This window comes from Uranotaenia lowii, chromosome 1 (assembly GCF_029784155.1).
Source record: "Uranotaenia lowii strain MFRU-FL chromosome 1, ASM2978415v1, whole genome shotgun sequence".
In the NCBI taxonomy this organism is placed as follows: domain Eukaryota; kingdom Metazoa; phylum Arthropoda; class Insecta; order Diptera; family Culicidae; genus Uranotaenia; species Uranotaenia lowii.
Window position 1 is genome coordinate 126,175,640 of NC_073691.1, and position 18,190 is coordinate 126,193,829.

General features: G+C 37.9%; 2 protein-coding genes and 1 long non-coding RNA gene across 5 annotated transcripts in view; 1 reads left to right on the top strand and 2 right to left on the bottom strand.

Moving 5' to 3' along the window:
• Positions 1–2,612: 2,612 nt before the first annotated feature.
• LOC129739849 (endoplasmic reticulum mannosyl-oligosaccharide 1,2-alpha-mannosidase) overlaps positions 2,613–18,190 on the bottom strand; it is a 39,557-nt gene continuing 23,979 nt past the window's right edge. The window contains exons 2-6 of one of the 2 annotated variants that reach the window (XM_055731385.1): positions 12,539–12,703; positions 11,877–12,254; positions 4,308–4,835; positions 4,050–4,237; positions 2,613–3,989 (exon numbers count right to left, since the gene is read on the bottom strand). In XM_055731385.1, the coding sequence (XP_055587360.1) occupies positions 3,341–3,989; positions 4,050–4,237; positions 4,308–4,835; positions 11,877–12,254; positions 12,539–12,703 (1,908 nt within the window). In that variant the 3' untranslated portion in view covers positions 2,613–3,340. The remainder of the gene's footprint in view (positions 3,990–4,049; positions 4,238–4,307; positions 4,836–11,876; positions 12,255–12,538; positions 12,704–18,190) is intronic. The other variant, XM_055731386.1, reaches the window with a different exon arrangement.
• On the top strand, positions 15,893–16,557 carry LOC129739851 (uncharacterized). Its single transcript, XR_008735993.1, has 3 exons — positions 15,893–15,988; positions 16,299–16,417; positions 16,474–16,557. It is a non-coding gene; the product is annotated as an uncharacterized LOC129739851 (long non-coding RNA).
• Positions 16,847–17,474, bottom strand: LOC129739850 (uncharacterized). 2 transcript variants are annotated; one of them, XM_055731389.1, is made up of 3 exons: positions 17,213–17,474; positions 16,996–17,123; positions 16,847–16,934 (listed from the first exon to the last, which is right to left on the bottom strand). In XM_055731389.1, the coding sequence occupies exons 1-3, from the start codon at positions 17,285–17,287 to the stop codon at positions 16,865–16,867; spliced, it is 273 nt and encodes a 90-aa protein (XP_055587364.1). In that variant the 5' UTR covers positions 17,288–17,474; the 3' UTR covers positions 16,847–16,864. The 2 variants fall into 2 exon arrangements, with proteins under 2 accessions (XP_055587364.1, XP_055587363.1); XM_055731388.1 differs by having other exon boundaries at positions 17,177–17,474.

Below are 18,190 nucleotides of genomic sequence, written 5' to 3' on the forward strand. Positions count from 1 at the left end.
AGAAGAACCTTCTTGGCTTTCTTACAGAAAGGCATAGCGAACAGTCAGTTCGGGTTATCATCAATTAAGGATCCAAGACCCCACCTTATATATACCAATCGACTCAGCTCGACGAGTTACGAAGATGTCCGTGAATTTGTATGTTCCATTGAAATTTTCTTATCACCCTTTCTCCTATTCTAGGTTTTACGATTTTGATGAATTTAGTTTAAAAAAATTGGAATTTTTCCTGTAAGTCATATTCTAAAAACAAAAAAAAACAAAATTGTTTAAAATTGTTCTATTCCTTCGAACATATGCTTATGTTGGCTCCAAAACTAGTAGCCATTAGCTAAACAGCAGTAGCCAGCAATCGCTAAATTGATTACGGAGGCGATCGAAAATTTGACAAAAAGTTCAGCAAACAGCCGAGAATTGATCCCACGCCATCTATCATGAGAGTTTAGTAGGCTAACCCCTTGACCACTAGTGAGCGTCGAGAAGTGAAGCTCTCAAACTTAAACAGTTTGAAATATTTTGATAGTAAATGAACTCGTTGAATATCAGTTCGCTTACCCTCCAAAAAACGTACTAGCCATCTTTTTTTATATTGAGTTTAGTAATTTTTGCTTTCGATTTTCTTTAATCATGATCTTTTTTATAGATAAATCATATATAACTCAGAAATAAGGAATCCATTATTTTGTCATATGTCTCCAAAGATAATTCATACTCTGTAAGAAAGCCTGCATTCCACTGTGAAGTGTCGGTTTTTTTAGACTTGGAAAGATTAGCCAAGGCAAATATAAAGGTTAACTTGAAAAAATGCTAATTTTTTGTTAACAGTTTACCATTTTTGGGGCATAGCAAAGGCTCCAGAAAATATAACAGCGCTGAAAGCTTTTCTAGGTTTAGTTTCTCATTATAATTAAAAATTCATCCCAAATCGTTCAAGCTGTAGTAGCTGCTTATACAGACTTTTAAAGAAAAACGTGAAATTTATCTGGTCTGAATAATATAAAAAAGTTTTCAACGATTGTAAACAGTTTTTACTGAAGCCTAAATTATTAGAGTATTTTGACCCTGATAAACCTGTTGTTGTGGTTACAGATGCCTGTATTTACGGACTTGGTGGTGTTATTGTTCATGAGATCACAGAAGAAGAACGATCCATCAGTTTTACGTCTTTTTCGTTAAATAATGCTCAAAAAATTATCCAATTCTTCATTTAGAAGCTCTATCAGCACTATGAAAAAGTTCCACAAATCTTTATATGGATAAAAATTTACAATCTATACTATACTCATACTCATATACTCATACTCAGATCATAAGCCTTTAATGGGTATTTTAGGCAAGGAAGGAAGAAACACCATGGCTATGACTAGGCTCCAAAGATATGTCATGGAACTTCCCATATTTATATGATAATGAGATCATTTACAGGCCATCCACTGAAATGGGAAACGCGGATTTTTGCTCTAGATTCCCTCTTGCGGAAGAGGTCCCTGAAGAGTTAGCAAAAGAATGTGTCAAGAGTTTGATTTTCTCTGACAGTTTTCCTATCGACTATACAGAGATGGCCTGATGGCCTAAACGAACTGACAAAAAGTTTAGGGACGTTTACTCTTTACATCATGATCTGGGAATAGTAGAAGGTTGCGTATTATTCCAGGACAGAGTGATAATCCCTTCCAGTTTAAAACAAAATAATGCTGAAGATGCTGCACACAAACCATTCTGGAATGAGCAAAATAAAGCAACTGGCAAGGAGAACGGTGTATTGGTTCGGTTTGAATAAGGACATCGTGGATTACGTGAGTACATGCAGAATTTGTATGGAAATGACGCAAATAAAGAAAACTGTGGAGTATTCGGAGAGGACACCTACACATAAACCGTTTTCCCGGATCCATGCAGATTTTTTCCATTTTCAACAAAAGACCTTTTTACTAGTTGTTGACAGTTCCACAGTAAGTGGATAGAATTGGAGCACATGAAATTCGGAACGGATGATAAAAAAGTTATAAATATTTTACTAAGATTTTTTTCAAGATATGGATTACCAGAAGTGATGGTTACTGACGGTGGCCCTCCTTTTAAGTCAGAGTATTTTGTGAATTTTTTTAAAAAAAAACAAGAAATTAAAATTTTAAAGAATTCACCATAACATCCGGAAAGCAACGGACAGGCAGAGAGGATGGTGGGTTCAGTCATTGTGCAAAGAACGGAGTGTGGAGGCGAAGGATGAATCACGAGCTAGCGCGACTCTACGGCAAACCCAGTATCTAGAAGGTGGTGAAGGCTGCCCGGATACGCTGGGCAGGACATGTTGCAAGAATGCCGAACGACTGTTCTGCAAAACAGGTGTTCGCTACGAATTAATTCGGTAGGAATGAGACGAGTAGGGGCTCAACGAGCGAGGTGGTTAGACCAAGTGGAGCGTGATCTGACAAATGTGGGATGTCCGAGAAACTGGAGAGGGGTGCCATGGACGGAGTGAATTTTAGGAATTATGTTCATCAAGTTATGTCATGAGACGGAATACTATGAAAGTAAATGAAAAACGGTAACGCAAAAATTGAAGTATCTGGAGAATTTCTTCAATTTGAATGAAACAACGTATGACTATATTTATTTTAATATCCATTTATTTGTTGGTCGCTTAGCATCCTAGAAATTGAATTCGTTTCATGTCTTTCAAACAACTTTCATTTGTTTTTGTGTATTTTTATACCCTTAATCGTAACCAAAGAAATTGTTTGGTTTTTTGCTTTAATATTTGGAGCTCACTTGCACGCTTTTCTATCGCTCGACAATCACCCTAATTTCTTAATGAAGACTAGAGATTTTTTTCAATGTTTTTCAGCTCACTTAATTGGCTGCCGTAGGCTGCTGCATGTACTGCTTACATCTATTTAGTGTAATTAGAAAAGATTGTATTGCATCCTATTTTTCTACAAGAATGATCTACAGGGAATTGGGAATAGATTTGCACCATTTTGAATTACGACCCTATTAAAATCTACAAAATAAACAAAATAAATAAGTAGATAAGTATAGGATGTAACGGACTATCTATGTATGCCCAAATTGGAAACTTCAAAATTATAGCTTCCTTAAAAAATTTAACGATCAATAAGAATTTGCTAACTATCTGCACCCCGTAATACGTTACCGAAAAGGTTTTACGTTCATGTACGTATGATGCCTTGTGCTGCATGATTCAGGGACCAGATATTTCGAAAAAGTAGTGGAATTGAAACAGTTGTTCTAAAAGCCTGGCAACCAGCGCACCAATAGGGCAGCAGAAACACCAAGCACTCTGCGTCAGAGTTCCAGCCTTCGCCACAGATCATGTTCAGTCATCCCGTATGGGCAATGGGTGCGCCTCCGAATTGAATACGTATTTGTCTAGATCGATCTCCAATCGATCGTCGCTAAATAACAGATAAAAGTACTTGAGAGTTTCCCCTAGCCAAAAACTTTCCATCATGTCGCGAGGACGAGTGTTTAGTGGGCTCTTCACGTTCCCTATCGAGGTGTAACCGTTTTTAACCCGTGTATACTTGTTGAACGCTTCGAAAATAGTCCAACCCATATCCTGATAGGTTTTGTTCCCAGTTATAGCATAGAAATAATACAAACTCTCAATAAACTCCGGCCGAAGGAGATTATGGGCGTCATTTGTTTTCACGTAGATATCGTGCTCGGATTCCCCATTCAAGTTGAAGTAAGAAATTTCTGGCGCTAGCTGGGTAGGTTGTTTCATGTAGGTTTGATAACAGGTTTCCAGTAGATCGGTTGCCAACTTGAGATGCGTTTTCGGCATTCCATTTTTATATCCTAGCAGCAAGGTTCCGGGTAGGTAACATGTAAGATGGTCCATTTTTGGTTTGAAATCTTTACCATTGATCAGTTCGCCAATGTACACATGTTTTTCGTTTGGCGTTTTGCGAACCAGTTGATGCAACACTCCTCTAATGGCAGTTTTATAGTCATCGATAAGGCTATGGAGAAAATATAAAAGGCATTAAATAGTTCACAACGTAAAATTAGAAGAAACTTACAAATCATCGTTCTTTTTGCCTGTTTGTACCCATTGTTTCAAAAGATACTCGTAATAAGAGTCTGCTCGAGCTCCGAGAGAAATTGTAGCAAAGTTTCTAAATTGTCCCGTGTTGGCATTTATGAATATTGGTACCAATCCTTCGTTCTTCTCTAGTTCGTGGACTTTCACGTTCACTTTATTTGCGACCTTAAACGAATGAGGATTAAGAAAAAAAATTTTTAGTAAGAACTTATACCTTAATTCTAGTCCGTGTTACCGTTTCATAAATCGGATTTAGTGAAGTTCGTGACAAATCCCTGAACTCCAGTTGTAGGGTAGTGACCTCGCTCGTGGAACTGTCGGGAGACCACTTTGGTGGATGCGCCTTCATCGTTTCAATGTTCACGTCCGAATATGGAATACCCGATGGTGAATCAAAACAGGGCAACAATCGATGGCCCAAATCCATCGCCTTATCCAGAAACATTTTATCTCCGCTCAAATGATAAGTACTCAGTAATCCTCCCAAAACCCTGATGGTTACTTCGAACAGATTCACATCCCGGTTCACATCAAACCGCAAATATTGATCGATCCAGTTGCGAGCCTCGTCGAATTCTTCCTGTAGATCCATTATGTACAAAGTATCCAGCGAATCCACTATGGTCAGCCCAAGACCGAACCAATCGGAATAGCTGGACGAAATCGGTTTCAGGTTGTCGTGGCCCCATGCGTACTCTTTGTATCCTTTCCATGAATGGAGGAAAGCTTCGATGACTGCCCTTTGTCGGTCGTTTGTGGGACCCTAGAAAATGGACACGAACACTCGTATCAATATTACATCGAATGGAGATATTACAGTGCGGCAACCGGGATAAACTTTAGCAAACCTTGAATAAGTACACTTTTCAAAAGCAATTCTTAGTTATTCCTTCGATTTTTTAGCATTCAACTCAAATGAAAAGCTTCGTTAAAACATAGAACGGCTAGGTTAAAACGAATCGCAACAACTTTGGATTTCGAGTAAGGAATAACATTCAAGACACGTGACTCATGCAAATTACAAATGAAGCAATTTTTAAAAGGGAAATGCATCACGTTTTAGCGTAAGCGGCAGGCGAAGAATCCGGTCAGCAGAACGCCCGATCAGAAGGAAAAATCTAAATTATATCAACATGAGATATTTTGATACTAATATTCTTCCTATCTAAATGAGTTATTATTCAGTACTCGTAGGATGTTAAAATATCTCAAATTATATCAAAAAATCTATGCGATCATAGCTAAATTATACCAATTTTAGATATGCTCCTTTCAAGATTATATCTTATTCAGATAGCATAGTTTGATATTGGGCAGAACAAAACCTATCAAAATTATAACTTATCAAGATATGAATGCTTCGAGAAAATTTTCAAGTGGAATGTCAATAAACCACATTTTTTGCTAAAACCATGCCCCATTTTTGGTTTCCTAAAACTTGGATTCAATTTTATGAATCTTTTTGAGCGAAACTCATAAACGTACGGTTTGGGCCGTTGTACGTATATCAACATAAGATATAATCATTTTATTTTAGGACAATCCGAAAAAAATCTTGATTATTGAAAATGAGCTCAACCCTATATTCAAGTCTGTCAATCAGAATAAGATATAATTCAGATTGGAGAAACTTAAAATCGAAAATTTGTAGTACTTAATTTTAACTGAATCAAATGTAAATATCTTGGTGAGATACGCTTGAGTTATTATTTTGATATGTTCTCCTGATCGGGCGGCCAACAGTATCCGGAAAATCCTCGCCGGCGCAAAAAGAGCAAATTTGTGATCGAATCCGCGAATAAGTCTCAGAAATAGGGTTGTCCAACCGGTTCGTTTTTTTTTCAAATACCGGTTTTTGAGTGGTCGAGAAAACTGTAATTCCATTATTTTTTTTTATATCCTAAAAAACTAATCAACCAGCAAGATCGTGGCCTAGAGGATAGCATCCTTGACTTCTAAGTCAACGATCACAGAAAATATTAAAAGGGTACAATTTACCGAGATAAAAAATGCTTGTGAAATCCAAAAACGTAAATTTTACCTCACCGAGGTGAAACTGACCTCACAATGTGGTTAAGTTTTCCTAAATCGAGCAGACAAAAATGGTAGAATTTACCTAGAAAAAAAGGTAAATAAAAAAAAGGTACTAGTCTCCGAACCCGAAGTTAAGTTTTTCTTTCATTCAGGAATAAGTTTTGTTTCGTGCGCGATACGTGAAAATAGGAACAGAAAGGTAAATTTAGCATTAGATTTCATTTTGTTGTGCTATTTCTCATCATTAAACTATATTACAGATTGGCCTACTGAGCTACGAAGTGTTTTCCTCATCATTCCAGAACAGCCAACATTATCCCCGAGCTGGCCGGATGAGTTGAACGGTGAAGGGACGGAATGTGCTAATTGTTGGAGGATTCAGAAGCCATGGTGGTGCTTGAGGACACGGCTGTTTTGTCATTCAGGGACAAGTTTAGCGTCGTTCCCAATATGTTAAAATCGAAACAGGACGGTATATTTTTTCTTAGATTTCTTAAGTTATGCTGGTTCTCGTCATAATACTTTACTTTGTTTGTTAAAGATTGGCAGACAGAGCTTCCAAGTTTTTTCCACGTCATTCCGGAACATCCCCCAGATAACATTCCGGAAAATCCGGACTTGACCGGATTAATCGACGGAGGAGGACATAAATGTTAACGCAATGCAGGAGGATTCAATGGCCTTGGTGGCTCGGAAGAACGCGAAGAAGGTGACAAAACGAAGATCACTGAGCCGAAACGCCAAGAGCCCCCCGAGTTACCTGATCAGAAGAGAAAAACTAAATTATATCAAGATGAGATATTTTGATATTCAATTTTTCCCTATCAAAATGAGATATAATTTAGTACTCGTAGGATGTTAAAATATCTCAAATTATATCAAAAAGTCTATGCAACCATAACTAAATCATATCAACCGTTGTTATAATTTAAACAAACTCACTACCCTTATTTTCAAAGAACGTTTCAGCTACAAAACCACGATACTCGTAAGTCCTCGGCATGGTGACTACAAAAAATGGCGTCTTTCCCCCGCAATTTGCAATTGCAGCAACGCAATAAGAGTTACTTTTGACTGGGCAAAGTTTCTTATTTTTATATTTGCACTACAAAATTTAAATTTTTATATTCACATTCAAAATAACAGTTTTGGAATTTGAATAAGTTTTTACACTTCTCAAATAGCTATCGCAGTCAGAGCACGCATCGGCTAAGTCCAGCCAAATAGGATTTTTTTAAAAACATGCCTAGTAAAAAACTTTGTTATTTTTTCTCAGTTTTGTTTTGACAGTTCTCTTTGTTGTGTTTGGAGACATCTGGAGGCCCAGCCAAAAAAAATGGTTCTAAATGGTTGTTGCTCATGGTCGATGATTTCTATTTCATTTCAGCTTTATTTGTGGTTGGACCATTGTCATCCAACTAATGCTGTAGAAAAAAAAAACGCAACTACCTAATTATTTAGTTATTCGAAAATGACCTATGGGCACTGACCATACTGACTGGACACTCGATTTCGTTTTCTGGATAATTTTTCCAACAGTACGCAATGTCGATTCCAGAGTGCGCATCGATCGATTTGAAAAATGCTATCCCAGTTAGGGAATGCCACCCAACTTTAAAAATAAAACACGCAATTTCTACGATAAAATCAGGCCAAACAGGACCATTTCTCCTACAGGGCATTTTTTGTCAAATTTTTCAGGATCGCCACCTACCGTCGGTATTGCGAACCTGCAAAATCTGACAACCACAAATTAGACAGAAAATGGTTGAATTTTTGTTCTAAGTGCCATGTCAATGCACACTGGTACAGAACATCAATCTAGCGGAACTAAATTAATAGCGCCCAGGGATGAAAAGATAGACTTTTGGTGTCTTCGACAACATTGCATAGTTTTACAAGGCGCATACTTTGAAATAAAATACAGAGTCGAGGGGTCCACCAATAGCAAGATAAAAATGCTAACTTTTTTGTTAAGCATTTTAGAGCTTTGGTTTCTTCTACAAAGATGTTTATCTTAACAAAATACATAACTTTGCTGAACAAGTCAAAGTTCTACAATTTTATTCTAAGGAGTTACAATGAAATTAAGAAAAATACCTTGAAAAAACAGTTTTTTAAATCTGAAACGTTGTAGGTAAGACAAAACAATTTTCAGTCTTCGAAACAAAGTTGTAAAATGTTAAGTTCTACAATCGCTTAGTACATTATGATGTGTTTTGAAATTGCTGAAGCGCTGCAGAAAGCATTTAGTGTAATATATTAACGATTTTCAAAGCAAAGTGGTTTGAATTGCGCAAATTTTCGCACCATCAGCCAATGTGGATTTTATTTTTGGTGTTAGGAGGAATCATTTCCATATAAAACTAGCGTGGAACTCGGTGGAACTCGAAGCAATTTTAAGATTGAAAATCTAGTATTTTGTTCACAAATATCACTTTTTCAGACACTTGTTTTTACAACATTTGCTTCGGTCAGGAATAAATGGTGTTTATCAACGTGTTGTCAGCTCTGGTTTCAAAATGGTCATAAATCCTTTTTTTTTAATTCTTTAATTCTTTATTGGAGGGGAAAAAGCCCATATAAGTTGGATTAGATCCCTCTCATATGCGCGTAAAAACCCTCATCTTTTGCATCAACAGATTACAATTTAAATCCAAATGATACATCGAGTACTTAAAATTAACACACCTTACAATCTAGCAATGTTTACACAATTAAGTATAGATAAGCCTAAATTACAAAAGCTCTCTGCGAAATTTACGTTTAAATGTGTTTCGGGATAAATGAAAATCAAAAGCTGACGATACGCGATTGAATGTTCTAGATCAGTGGTTTTCAAACTATTTTCCCTCACCGCCCCCTTTTGCAAAATTTTCAAGCTCAACGCCCCCCTGATCAAATTTTTAAAAAAATCTTTAGAAGAAATGTATATTGGATCGTTGAAAAGCCTTAAGTTTTGGACATTTTATTATAGTATAATTTGAAAAGGTTAAATGAAGCACATATAAAAAGTGTTATAATTAACTTCAGAAGACTGAATAGCGAACCATAACCTTTCAACTGTAGAGCTTAACCAAATTTCATATTTTATCAAAATAAATTGCTTCAATCCTCGAAAAAAAAATTGATAAAATATGACATTCCGAGGACAAATTCTTTTAAGAAGAGAAATCACCGTGAATTTGATTTATGAAATTAATTTGCAGCTTTATCGGTGAGGGTTAAAGAGTTGAAATGAAAGACGGATAGAAGATCGGAAGAAAGTTCAAGCTTCTATTTCAAATGCTCTTCGCTTTTTTCACCACCTTAGAATTTTCTTCTATCCGTCTTTCATTTCAACTCTTTAACCCTCTCTGATAATTCGCAAATTAATTTCATAAGAGGACAAATTCTTAAATTTGAAAAAAAATTATTAAAAGGCCGATCTAAAGTTTAATAAAAAAAAATTTTGCTATCAAATTTTCCATTATTGTTCGCAAAACAATCACTGTTAATTCGGTGAAATAGCATCAAAAGTAAAATGCATAGTTTTATTTCTTGATAAAGTAATTTTTTTATGAGCAAAGATTAGCAAACTTTTATTTATGAAACTTGCAAACTTAATTTGATTACTGTTTTAAGTTGAGCAGTATTTACGGGTCTAAAAATTTCATATATTTAGTTTCCAACTAATGGACTCGGACAATTTTAGTAAAAATTGAATAACTTTTGATTTTTAATCATGAAAAATTGCAGAATTCCTTTTTTTATCAATTGAATTAAAGATGAACAAATCATAACTTTCAAGCATTGCCATCCAAAATTTATGTTTTTGAGTATAATCTAAAATAACTTACAAAGCCAGATCAATATACAAATCGTATACGAAATCTTACAATAAAAAAAATGTCTGTGTTGAGACCTGCGGGGGTAAAATCACATAACTCTGTTAACTTATTGATATTTTTTGTATTTAACCTGATTTTCAAAGTTTGGTTTGGTTTTCAAAGTTCTTCAATATCGTTTCGTTGCTGTGCGTTAGACGTTCATCGTTGTCATTTGAATTCTAATTTGTTCTGTAATTTGAGAAAATGTGAATTTTCAAATGAACCCACCGCCCCCTGGGCCTTTCCAACGCCCCCCAAATTTCAAAGTTGCGCTTACCGCCCCCCTAGAATCTCGCAACGCCCCCAAGGGGGCGGTAGGGACCACTTTGAAAACCACTGTTCTAGATATTCTAGCAAGTGGTGCATTTTGACCGTAATTAGTAGAAGCATGTGGAAGGACCAGGAAAGATTGAGAACGAAGGTTTCTGGGCCTTACATTAAAATTTAAACTTTCTAAAATTTGAGGACAATCAACATTACCGAGAATGATGTCGGATGTGAAGGATGCATCTAAGACAGCTCGACGAGAAGACAGAGTATCAAGTCCTATAAGATTGCATCTGTCTTCATATGCAGGAAGGTTGATGGGATCGTTCCAAGGTAAGTTGCGGAGAGCGAAGCGCAAAAATTTGCGTTGGATCTTCTCGATACGTTCAATTGAGTTGTTATAATAGGGATTCCAAACGATTGAGCAGTACTCTAAATTAGAGCGAACCAGTGCGCAGAAAAGGGTTTTAAGGCATTGAATATCTCTGAAATGCTTGGTTATTCTGAAAAGGAATCCTAGACATTTGGAGGCTTTGGTGACGACATAAGAGATATGGTCTCTAAATGATAGTTGTTGATCGAACATAACACCTTTGCTCAAATTGAGTTTGTAATCCAACGAAAACTTATTATCTCAAAAGTGTTTTTATCGTTAAATAGAGCCAAAATTGGCCTGCCACCAGCTACTGAAAGCTGAAAGCTAGTTTACTTTTGGAATTAAATCACTTTCACGTGTTGGTACAGATATCATTTATATAATGATGTACTAGAACAGATTCTATTGATAAATTTGAAAAGGAAAACCGGTTAAATCATCAAATTATTTCTTTTTCTCAAATTCTGCAAGTAAATTGCATCAAAGAAACTAAGAAACTAATAAAGTGTCTTAAAAAAGTGATATTTGTGAACAAAATACTAGATTTTCAATCTTAAAATTGCTTCAAGTTCCACCGAGTTCCACGCTAGTTTTATATGGTAATAATTCCTCTTAATACCAAAAATAAAATCCACATTGGCTGATGGTGCGAAAATTTGCGCAATTCGAACCACTTTGCTTTGAAAATCGTTAATATATTAAACTAAATGCTTTCTGCAGCGCTTCAACAATTTCAAAACACATCATAATGTACTAAGCGATTGTAGAACTTAACATTTTACAACTTTGTTTCGAAGACTGAAAATTGTTTTGTCTTACCTACAACGTTTCAGATTTAAAAAACTGTTTTTTCAAGGTATGTTTCTTAATTTCATTGTAACTCCTTAGAATAAAATTGTAGAACTTTGACTTGTTCAGCAAAGTTATGTATTTTGTTAAGATAAACAACTTTGTAGAAGAAACCAAAGCTCTAAAATGCTTAACAAAAAAGTTAGCATTTTTATCTTGCTATTGGTGGACCCCTCGACTCTGAATTTTATTTCAAAGTATGCGCCTTGTAAAACTATGCAATGTTGTCGAAGACACCAAAAGTCTATCTTTTCATCCCTGGGCGCTATTAATTTAGTTCCGCTAGATTGATGTTCTGTACCAGTGTGCAATGTGGCCAGTGCTATGGGTTAGTCTAGCATAAACACAAAAAATCACAAACAAAAGCATGATGAAGCAATGGAAACTCAACGAACAATTTCTTTTATACCTTGAAATCTTTGGCATTATCACTGCGACGGTTCTCCTCCAATACGTTTTCCTCATTGTTGTCCACAATCTCCTTGGCTTCGTTCTGAACCACTTGCAACGTGGCTCCGGTTTCTTCAGCAGCGTTCTGATAACCAACCTCTCCCCCATCGACTGGTTCATCCAGTCGGGATTCTAACTGGGGTGGCTGTTTTTGATTATCTTCCTGATCCTTTCGCACTGGCGGCTCATCGATAATACCACTTTGTCGGGGTGCTGCTGCTCCGGCACCAAGATTCACCTCTTTCGCCACTTCTCCGTCGGGCGATCGGAGGCTACGTTCCAGGGCCGGTTTTTCCGGTCCAGATTCAGCCAAGTGCAGAGAACCTAAGTGTTCGTGCTGTTTGTTTTACGCGTAAGCAGCAAAATGTAGGAAAAATGCAAGATTCTCATGTAATGGTAATACAGTGCGGGACGAAATAGTGATATAGGTAAGTAATAAATATATATTTAGAAGGAAAAAATCAGATGGTGTTGTGGGGAGTGCCGAAGGCGGAAACTTACTTACAAGGGGAATGTGCGGTGTGCAACACGGAACCCAATTGATGACGGTTGGGTATACATATGTATGTATATGTATATATTACTATTTGCAAAGCAAATAATTTAAACCACTTCACTTACCCGATCTTTAAACGGAGCAATCTGGATGTGCTCAAGCGGAGGCTCCCCTCGGACAGGTTGACTTGAAATATCGTCGTACGGAATGAGGAAGAACAGGAAAATGCATACTCCAGCAAACATAATACATATCAAGTTTTTCTGGAATCGGGATAGCTGATTCCAATGCTAGAAAAAATATGCGAAGAAATTAGTTTTTCTTTTTCAAAGCGATTACATAAGAATATTTGACACAATATTAACTAAAAAATGCAATTGACGATGGAATCGCTGATGAGTTTTTATGATCGTTTTGAATGTGCGCCAGTGAGATGCAGTGAAAATTTCACAAATATTGTTACATTTGGTTTCATTGATGTTTGAGTTGACTGTAATTCGATATGATTTGAGCAAAATTGGCAACATTTTTGTTAGAAAAACCCAACTTTTTATTAAGTTACCTCAACGTGAACCGAAAAATAACAACATCACAGTCCGGAAAACACGTGGCAAAATCGACCCGATAACTGCTCGAAATGGCCAAAAAAACGGCCAAATTCTTAGCGGGAAGCGGTCAACAAAAAAGGAGGGAAAAGTTTGCGGCAAAGTGTGCGTCACGGGATTGCTAGAAAAAAGGTGACGTAGAACCAGTGTAGGACGGGCTCTTTCCTCTCGAAGCTCGGCTGAGAGCACTTTCTTTTTGGATTGAACCGCGACACCGAGGAGTGATTTGGTTTCGTTCGGATCGGAATCGTGGGCCAAGTAGTGCCAATCTCACCACGCGAGTTTCGCAAGTAGTCCGAAAAAGCATGAAATCGAGTTATGTGGCTCCAACGAGGGTCAGTGAAGGCGTCCCCTGCCTATTCGAATGGCGTCTATGCCCCGGTCGGCTCGAATCAACCATTACCGCGAAAATTGAGACGGCTGTTTATGCGTGGAAAGACTGGGCTGCCCTAGAAGTTCAACCGCACGGCCATGTGGGCCTTTTCCGGCCAGATTGTGATGGCGTCGGAATCGGGCTGCCGAATCGAAATCGAGAAGTGCGACGAAAGGTACGATTGCGAATGTCGCGGGGATCGAAACACTCCATTTCACCGAGGTCAAAGCTCAAAGGTCCCCCGGGAGCAGATCAATCAGATTTCGTCGTGGATCCACGGAAGCAGCGGTGGGAGGAGCGTTTGCGGGACGTGCCGATGCAGGAGAGAGCTGTAAGTCGAGAAAATTTGCCATATTCGAACAATAATTTTAACGAGGGAGGTTGGGTAACTTGTTGCCAGAAAATTAAAACACGATAAACTTAATTTGCATTTTTTATTATTATGGACAAACAAAAGCCTAGTTTTTTTTATAACAATATTTTAACAAATTTTATATGTTTTTTATTAGGAGCGAAAGAATAGATTTCCAAAATCAATACTGTAGAATGTAGGATAATTCAAAAGACTTAATAAGTGTTTAGTTCAGTCTTCGGTGCTGAAGTCTTGAAAGAATCTGATGAAAATCTCCAACATTTAATCAAAAATAGATATAGTAAAGCATAGTTCATTTAGGAATGGGACACTTTCTTTTGCTAATTTCCTTATTATTGGACATACAAAATTTTGACAGCATTTTGTTGCCTGTAAAAAGAACTAACCTAAAACTTTGGCGACAACTTTTAGCATAAAAACGCGGACACGAATTGGAACTTGGAACGTTTTAACCCTTGCCAAACAAGGCAAGCTGGTTAAACTTGCTAGAGAAGCTAGCCGCCTCAAGCTTGAAATTCTGGGACTGAGCAAAGTCCGTTGGCCTAACACTGGATAACACAAGACACAATCCGGGCAAGTCCTGCTTTACTCTGGCATACGAGGAGAACATGCTACTCGGTAACGGTAACAATGAGAGCCGCAGGCTCAAGCGGCTCTCATTAGATGGGAACCGATAAACGAAAGAGTAATCGTAGCCAGATTTAGAACACGGGTTAGAAACCTTACAATGGTCCAGTGTTATGCGCCAACTGACGTTGCCGATTTGCAGGAGAAAGAGCAGTTTTACAGTCAACTGAAAAGCGTGATAGAGAAAATTCCGAAGGGTGACATTCAAATCCATTTGGGCGACTTCAACGCAAAGATTGGCTCCGACAATCAGGACCTTGAGCGCATCATGGGGCGCCATGGCCTAGGACAGATGAGCAAAACGGAGAGCTGTTTGTAGAATTGTGTGACAACAACAACATAGTGATCGGTGGATCGCACTTCCCCCATCGACCAGCACATAAGGTCACTTGGGTATCCCGAGATGGCCGAACAGAAAATAAAATTGACCACATCTGCATCAGCCGAAAATGAAGAAGGAGCCTTATGGATGTCCGCAACAAACGAAGCGCAGACATTGCATCTGACCATCACCTCGTCCTTGTCGAGATACGACTGAGAGTTACGCGTGTCCAACGGCGCGAGGAGAAAGTCGGGTGTCGACACGACGTCCATCAGTTGGAGAATTCAGAGGTGGAAAGGGCATACGCATGAGCTAGAATCCCGAGCTTCGGAATTGCCGACAGACGGAACAGTCGAAGAACAGTGGTGTGGAATCAAGAATGCCTTTATCACGACGAGCCATGGTACTCTCCGAAAAGTTTGTGGAAGAAGAAGTGAATGGATGTCGGATGAAACTTGGAGGATGGTCGATGATCGGAAAAGGCCAAAAGTCGGAATTGAGCAGCCATGTACCGGGTCAGCCAAAGCAACCACACGCTTACGATATGCGGAGCTGGAAAATGCAGTTAAACGAGCTAGTAGACGAGACAAGAGAGTCTGGACAAACTCCCTAGCCGAAGAAGGAGAAAGAGCCGCCGCTAATAGCGATATCCGATTACTTTATGACATTTCTCGCCGCCTCAGTGGTGCAAGGACTAATGCAAGAATGCCGCTGAAAGACCGAGCAGGTCAGTTATTAACCGATCGAACAGATAAGCTCAAACGATGAACTGAGCACTTCGAACAACTCTTCCGAGTCACGAATAGCGATTGGCTCCGACAATCAGGACCTTGAGCGCATCATCAAACCCGCAGCTCAGTAAGCCGCATAAATGGCGTCAACTCGGAAGCGCCCTCGCTGGCTGGAATAGAAGCGGCAATCAAAAATATGAAATCCAACCAATGTTCGGAAAATCGCCCAAGAAAAGAAATCAGGATTCGTTTCAAGCTAAAATATTTATACCTCCGAGTGCTGTGATACGCACGTGGTGAATATTTGTCGAATATCAACACTAACTAGATACATAACGATATACCATGCCCCATCGGGGCTACCGTTGCTATTTGCCACGTGGCTAGTCAACGGTGTGTCTTTGGTAAAAACTTTAAATTAATTTTTTGACGAATACCGTTTAAACCTAGTGGATATTTCAAATGGCGACGAGGAGTGGATCTTTTTGGTTGGAGCCGGAGCGGCAGTTCAGATATTTTTAATATTTTTGTTGAACGCCGCATTGTAAGTATTTTTGGTGCTGTTGGTTTTGGTATTGGAAGTGGAACTGCTAATAGTGGCTGAAGCCTTTTTATTAGAAGTTTTTTTTTCATACAACTTTTTACAGTACCATTTTAAGTGAACTTGCATCGTTTGACCATGAAACCAGATTAATTTCCTTTATTTTTGGAAATTTTTTGGTGATTGAAATCATGTTTCATTTTTTTTTTTTTTTTTTTTTTGGTTGGTTGGTTTATGGCCATTTTGTTTATATTCTCACGCTTTATTTTTTTTCTCTCGCTTTATTTTAATTTTTATTTCTCTTCTACTCGAGTGGTGAATTCTCCCTCCATTTAGCTTCGACTCGACCACATCTCCTGGGTGCACTGCCGCTGAGCGATACTTGTGAGAGTGAGCGTTGGTTTTGGAAGACGCCGTCGTCTTCGTGCAGTGGTGAGTTTGATGAGATTCTGTGTGGAAAGATAAATCAGCACCGATCGGTTTTCTAGTTTTCAATGTGCCCGCTAAAGTAGACATTAAAAAGAATAGATATTGGTTGTTTTTTGGACGCTATGTGAAAAAGTTTACATCTTGCCATTGGATTCTACTGAGTAGAACTTGTTGCGCTGGACAGTGCACACTTAATCTTTTCTCCTGTGGTCGGAACGATTTCGTCCTGTATTTTCAACAGCTGAAATTACAGGACAAATCTCGGGACAGAAAATCACTACAGGAAAACAACTGTCAAAATTACCTGTAGGGTCGAAACGATGTTCTCCTGTGGTTTTCAGGAAGGTTTCGAAATTATCCTGTAGCCTCGAGGCTGTTTTCTTTCAAAATTTACATGTAAAATACGGATATATTTCGCACAAAAAACCCATGTTAAAATTGAATGAACTTTTATTGATGAATTTTTTTTAATAATATCAAATGGCTGCTGCATTCTGTTTGTATTCTTCCGGTATATTGCCTGAAAAAAAAAACAATGGAATGTAATTCTTCATGTAACTATTTATTCTGACAACAAATACCTGAAACTTGGTGTGCAACAAAGTATGTTGCGACGGCCAATTTCAACGGCCGGTAGATCCCTTGGCGTAGAGGTTCCTCCCGCCTGGCTACCAGCATCACCGATGTTTCCGCTGAATCCTGGCCGCATCTATGAAATAGATAAAAAATAAGAATTTTCGATAGTGGTATCAAGTGAATTACTTCTTTTTTTTTAAGACAACACAATTTACGGCTCACTTTTTTCACTGTTTTTCCTTGGCTGATGGATGGCTCGTCTGGAGGAAGTGTCCTAAATGGCCGTAAGAGCAACATTTCGCCGCTGATTTCCTTGATGTTTGCTTTGGGCTTTGTCGTCACAAATGGAAACTTTACGTTTCTTTCCGCCAAAGGCGAAAAAGAAAAACTATTTATAAAAAGCGAGACAAAAAACGGTTGACAGCTGAGGTTCTCCCGTGATACAGGACGATTGTGCGATCACCTGTACGTTCGTAGGAATTTCATCGCGAATTTCAGAAGAAATGAAGCGCCACGAGATTCGAGAGGGGTTTCGTTCGAACTTCGTTTAAATCAAGCAATTTCCCTGTGATTCGGATAGTCATTATCCTGAGGGGGGAAATTGCAATCTTAGTGTGTGTGGAGCCGGAGATTGTAGCCGGAGATGATGTTGTTTTGCTGAGGAAGATCACGGTTACGACATTTGGTGCAGCAGAAGATGATGCTTTGCCCAACCAACAGAATATTTCGTTTTTTTCTGGACCCTGGCCTAGATGTTTTTTAAGGTATGTTTTTGCCGTATTTTGAAATTACGCAAATTAAAAAAAAACTTATTTTATTAAACAATGTGATCATTTTTGAAAGTTTTTTTTTATTGTATTTTACATTTGTATATTGTTTATCAAGTTTGCTTTTGTAGTTGTGTTTATTTATCCGTGCCTTTTTTTTTAACGAATACCGTTTAAACCTGAGTATTTCTACTTTGGTAGTGATTGCAAAACAATTGCCAAAAAAAAAAACAGTTAAAACCAAACTCATTTTTGATTGTTTGAATGAGAATGGCAGAAACACCTTTACAGTTTTTTTTTTAATAATAAAATATTCAATCATTGGTTTAGAACTGACTGCGTTTAAAAGTTGACTGATGCTTTTCCTTCCATAACTCATACAATATTAGTTCAGTTTGTTATAGTTGGATACGATTTGTCTTTGGTAAAAACT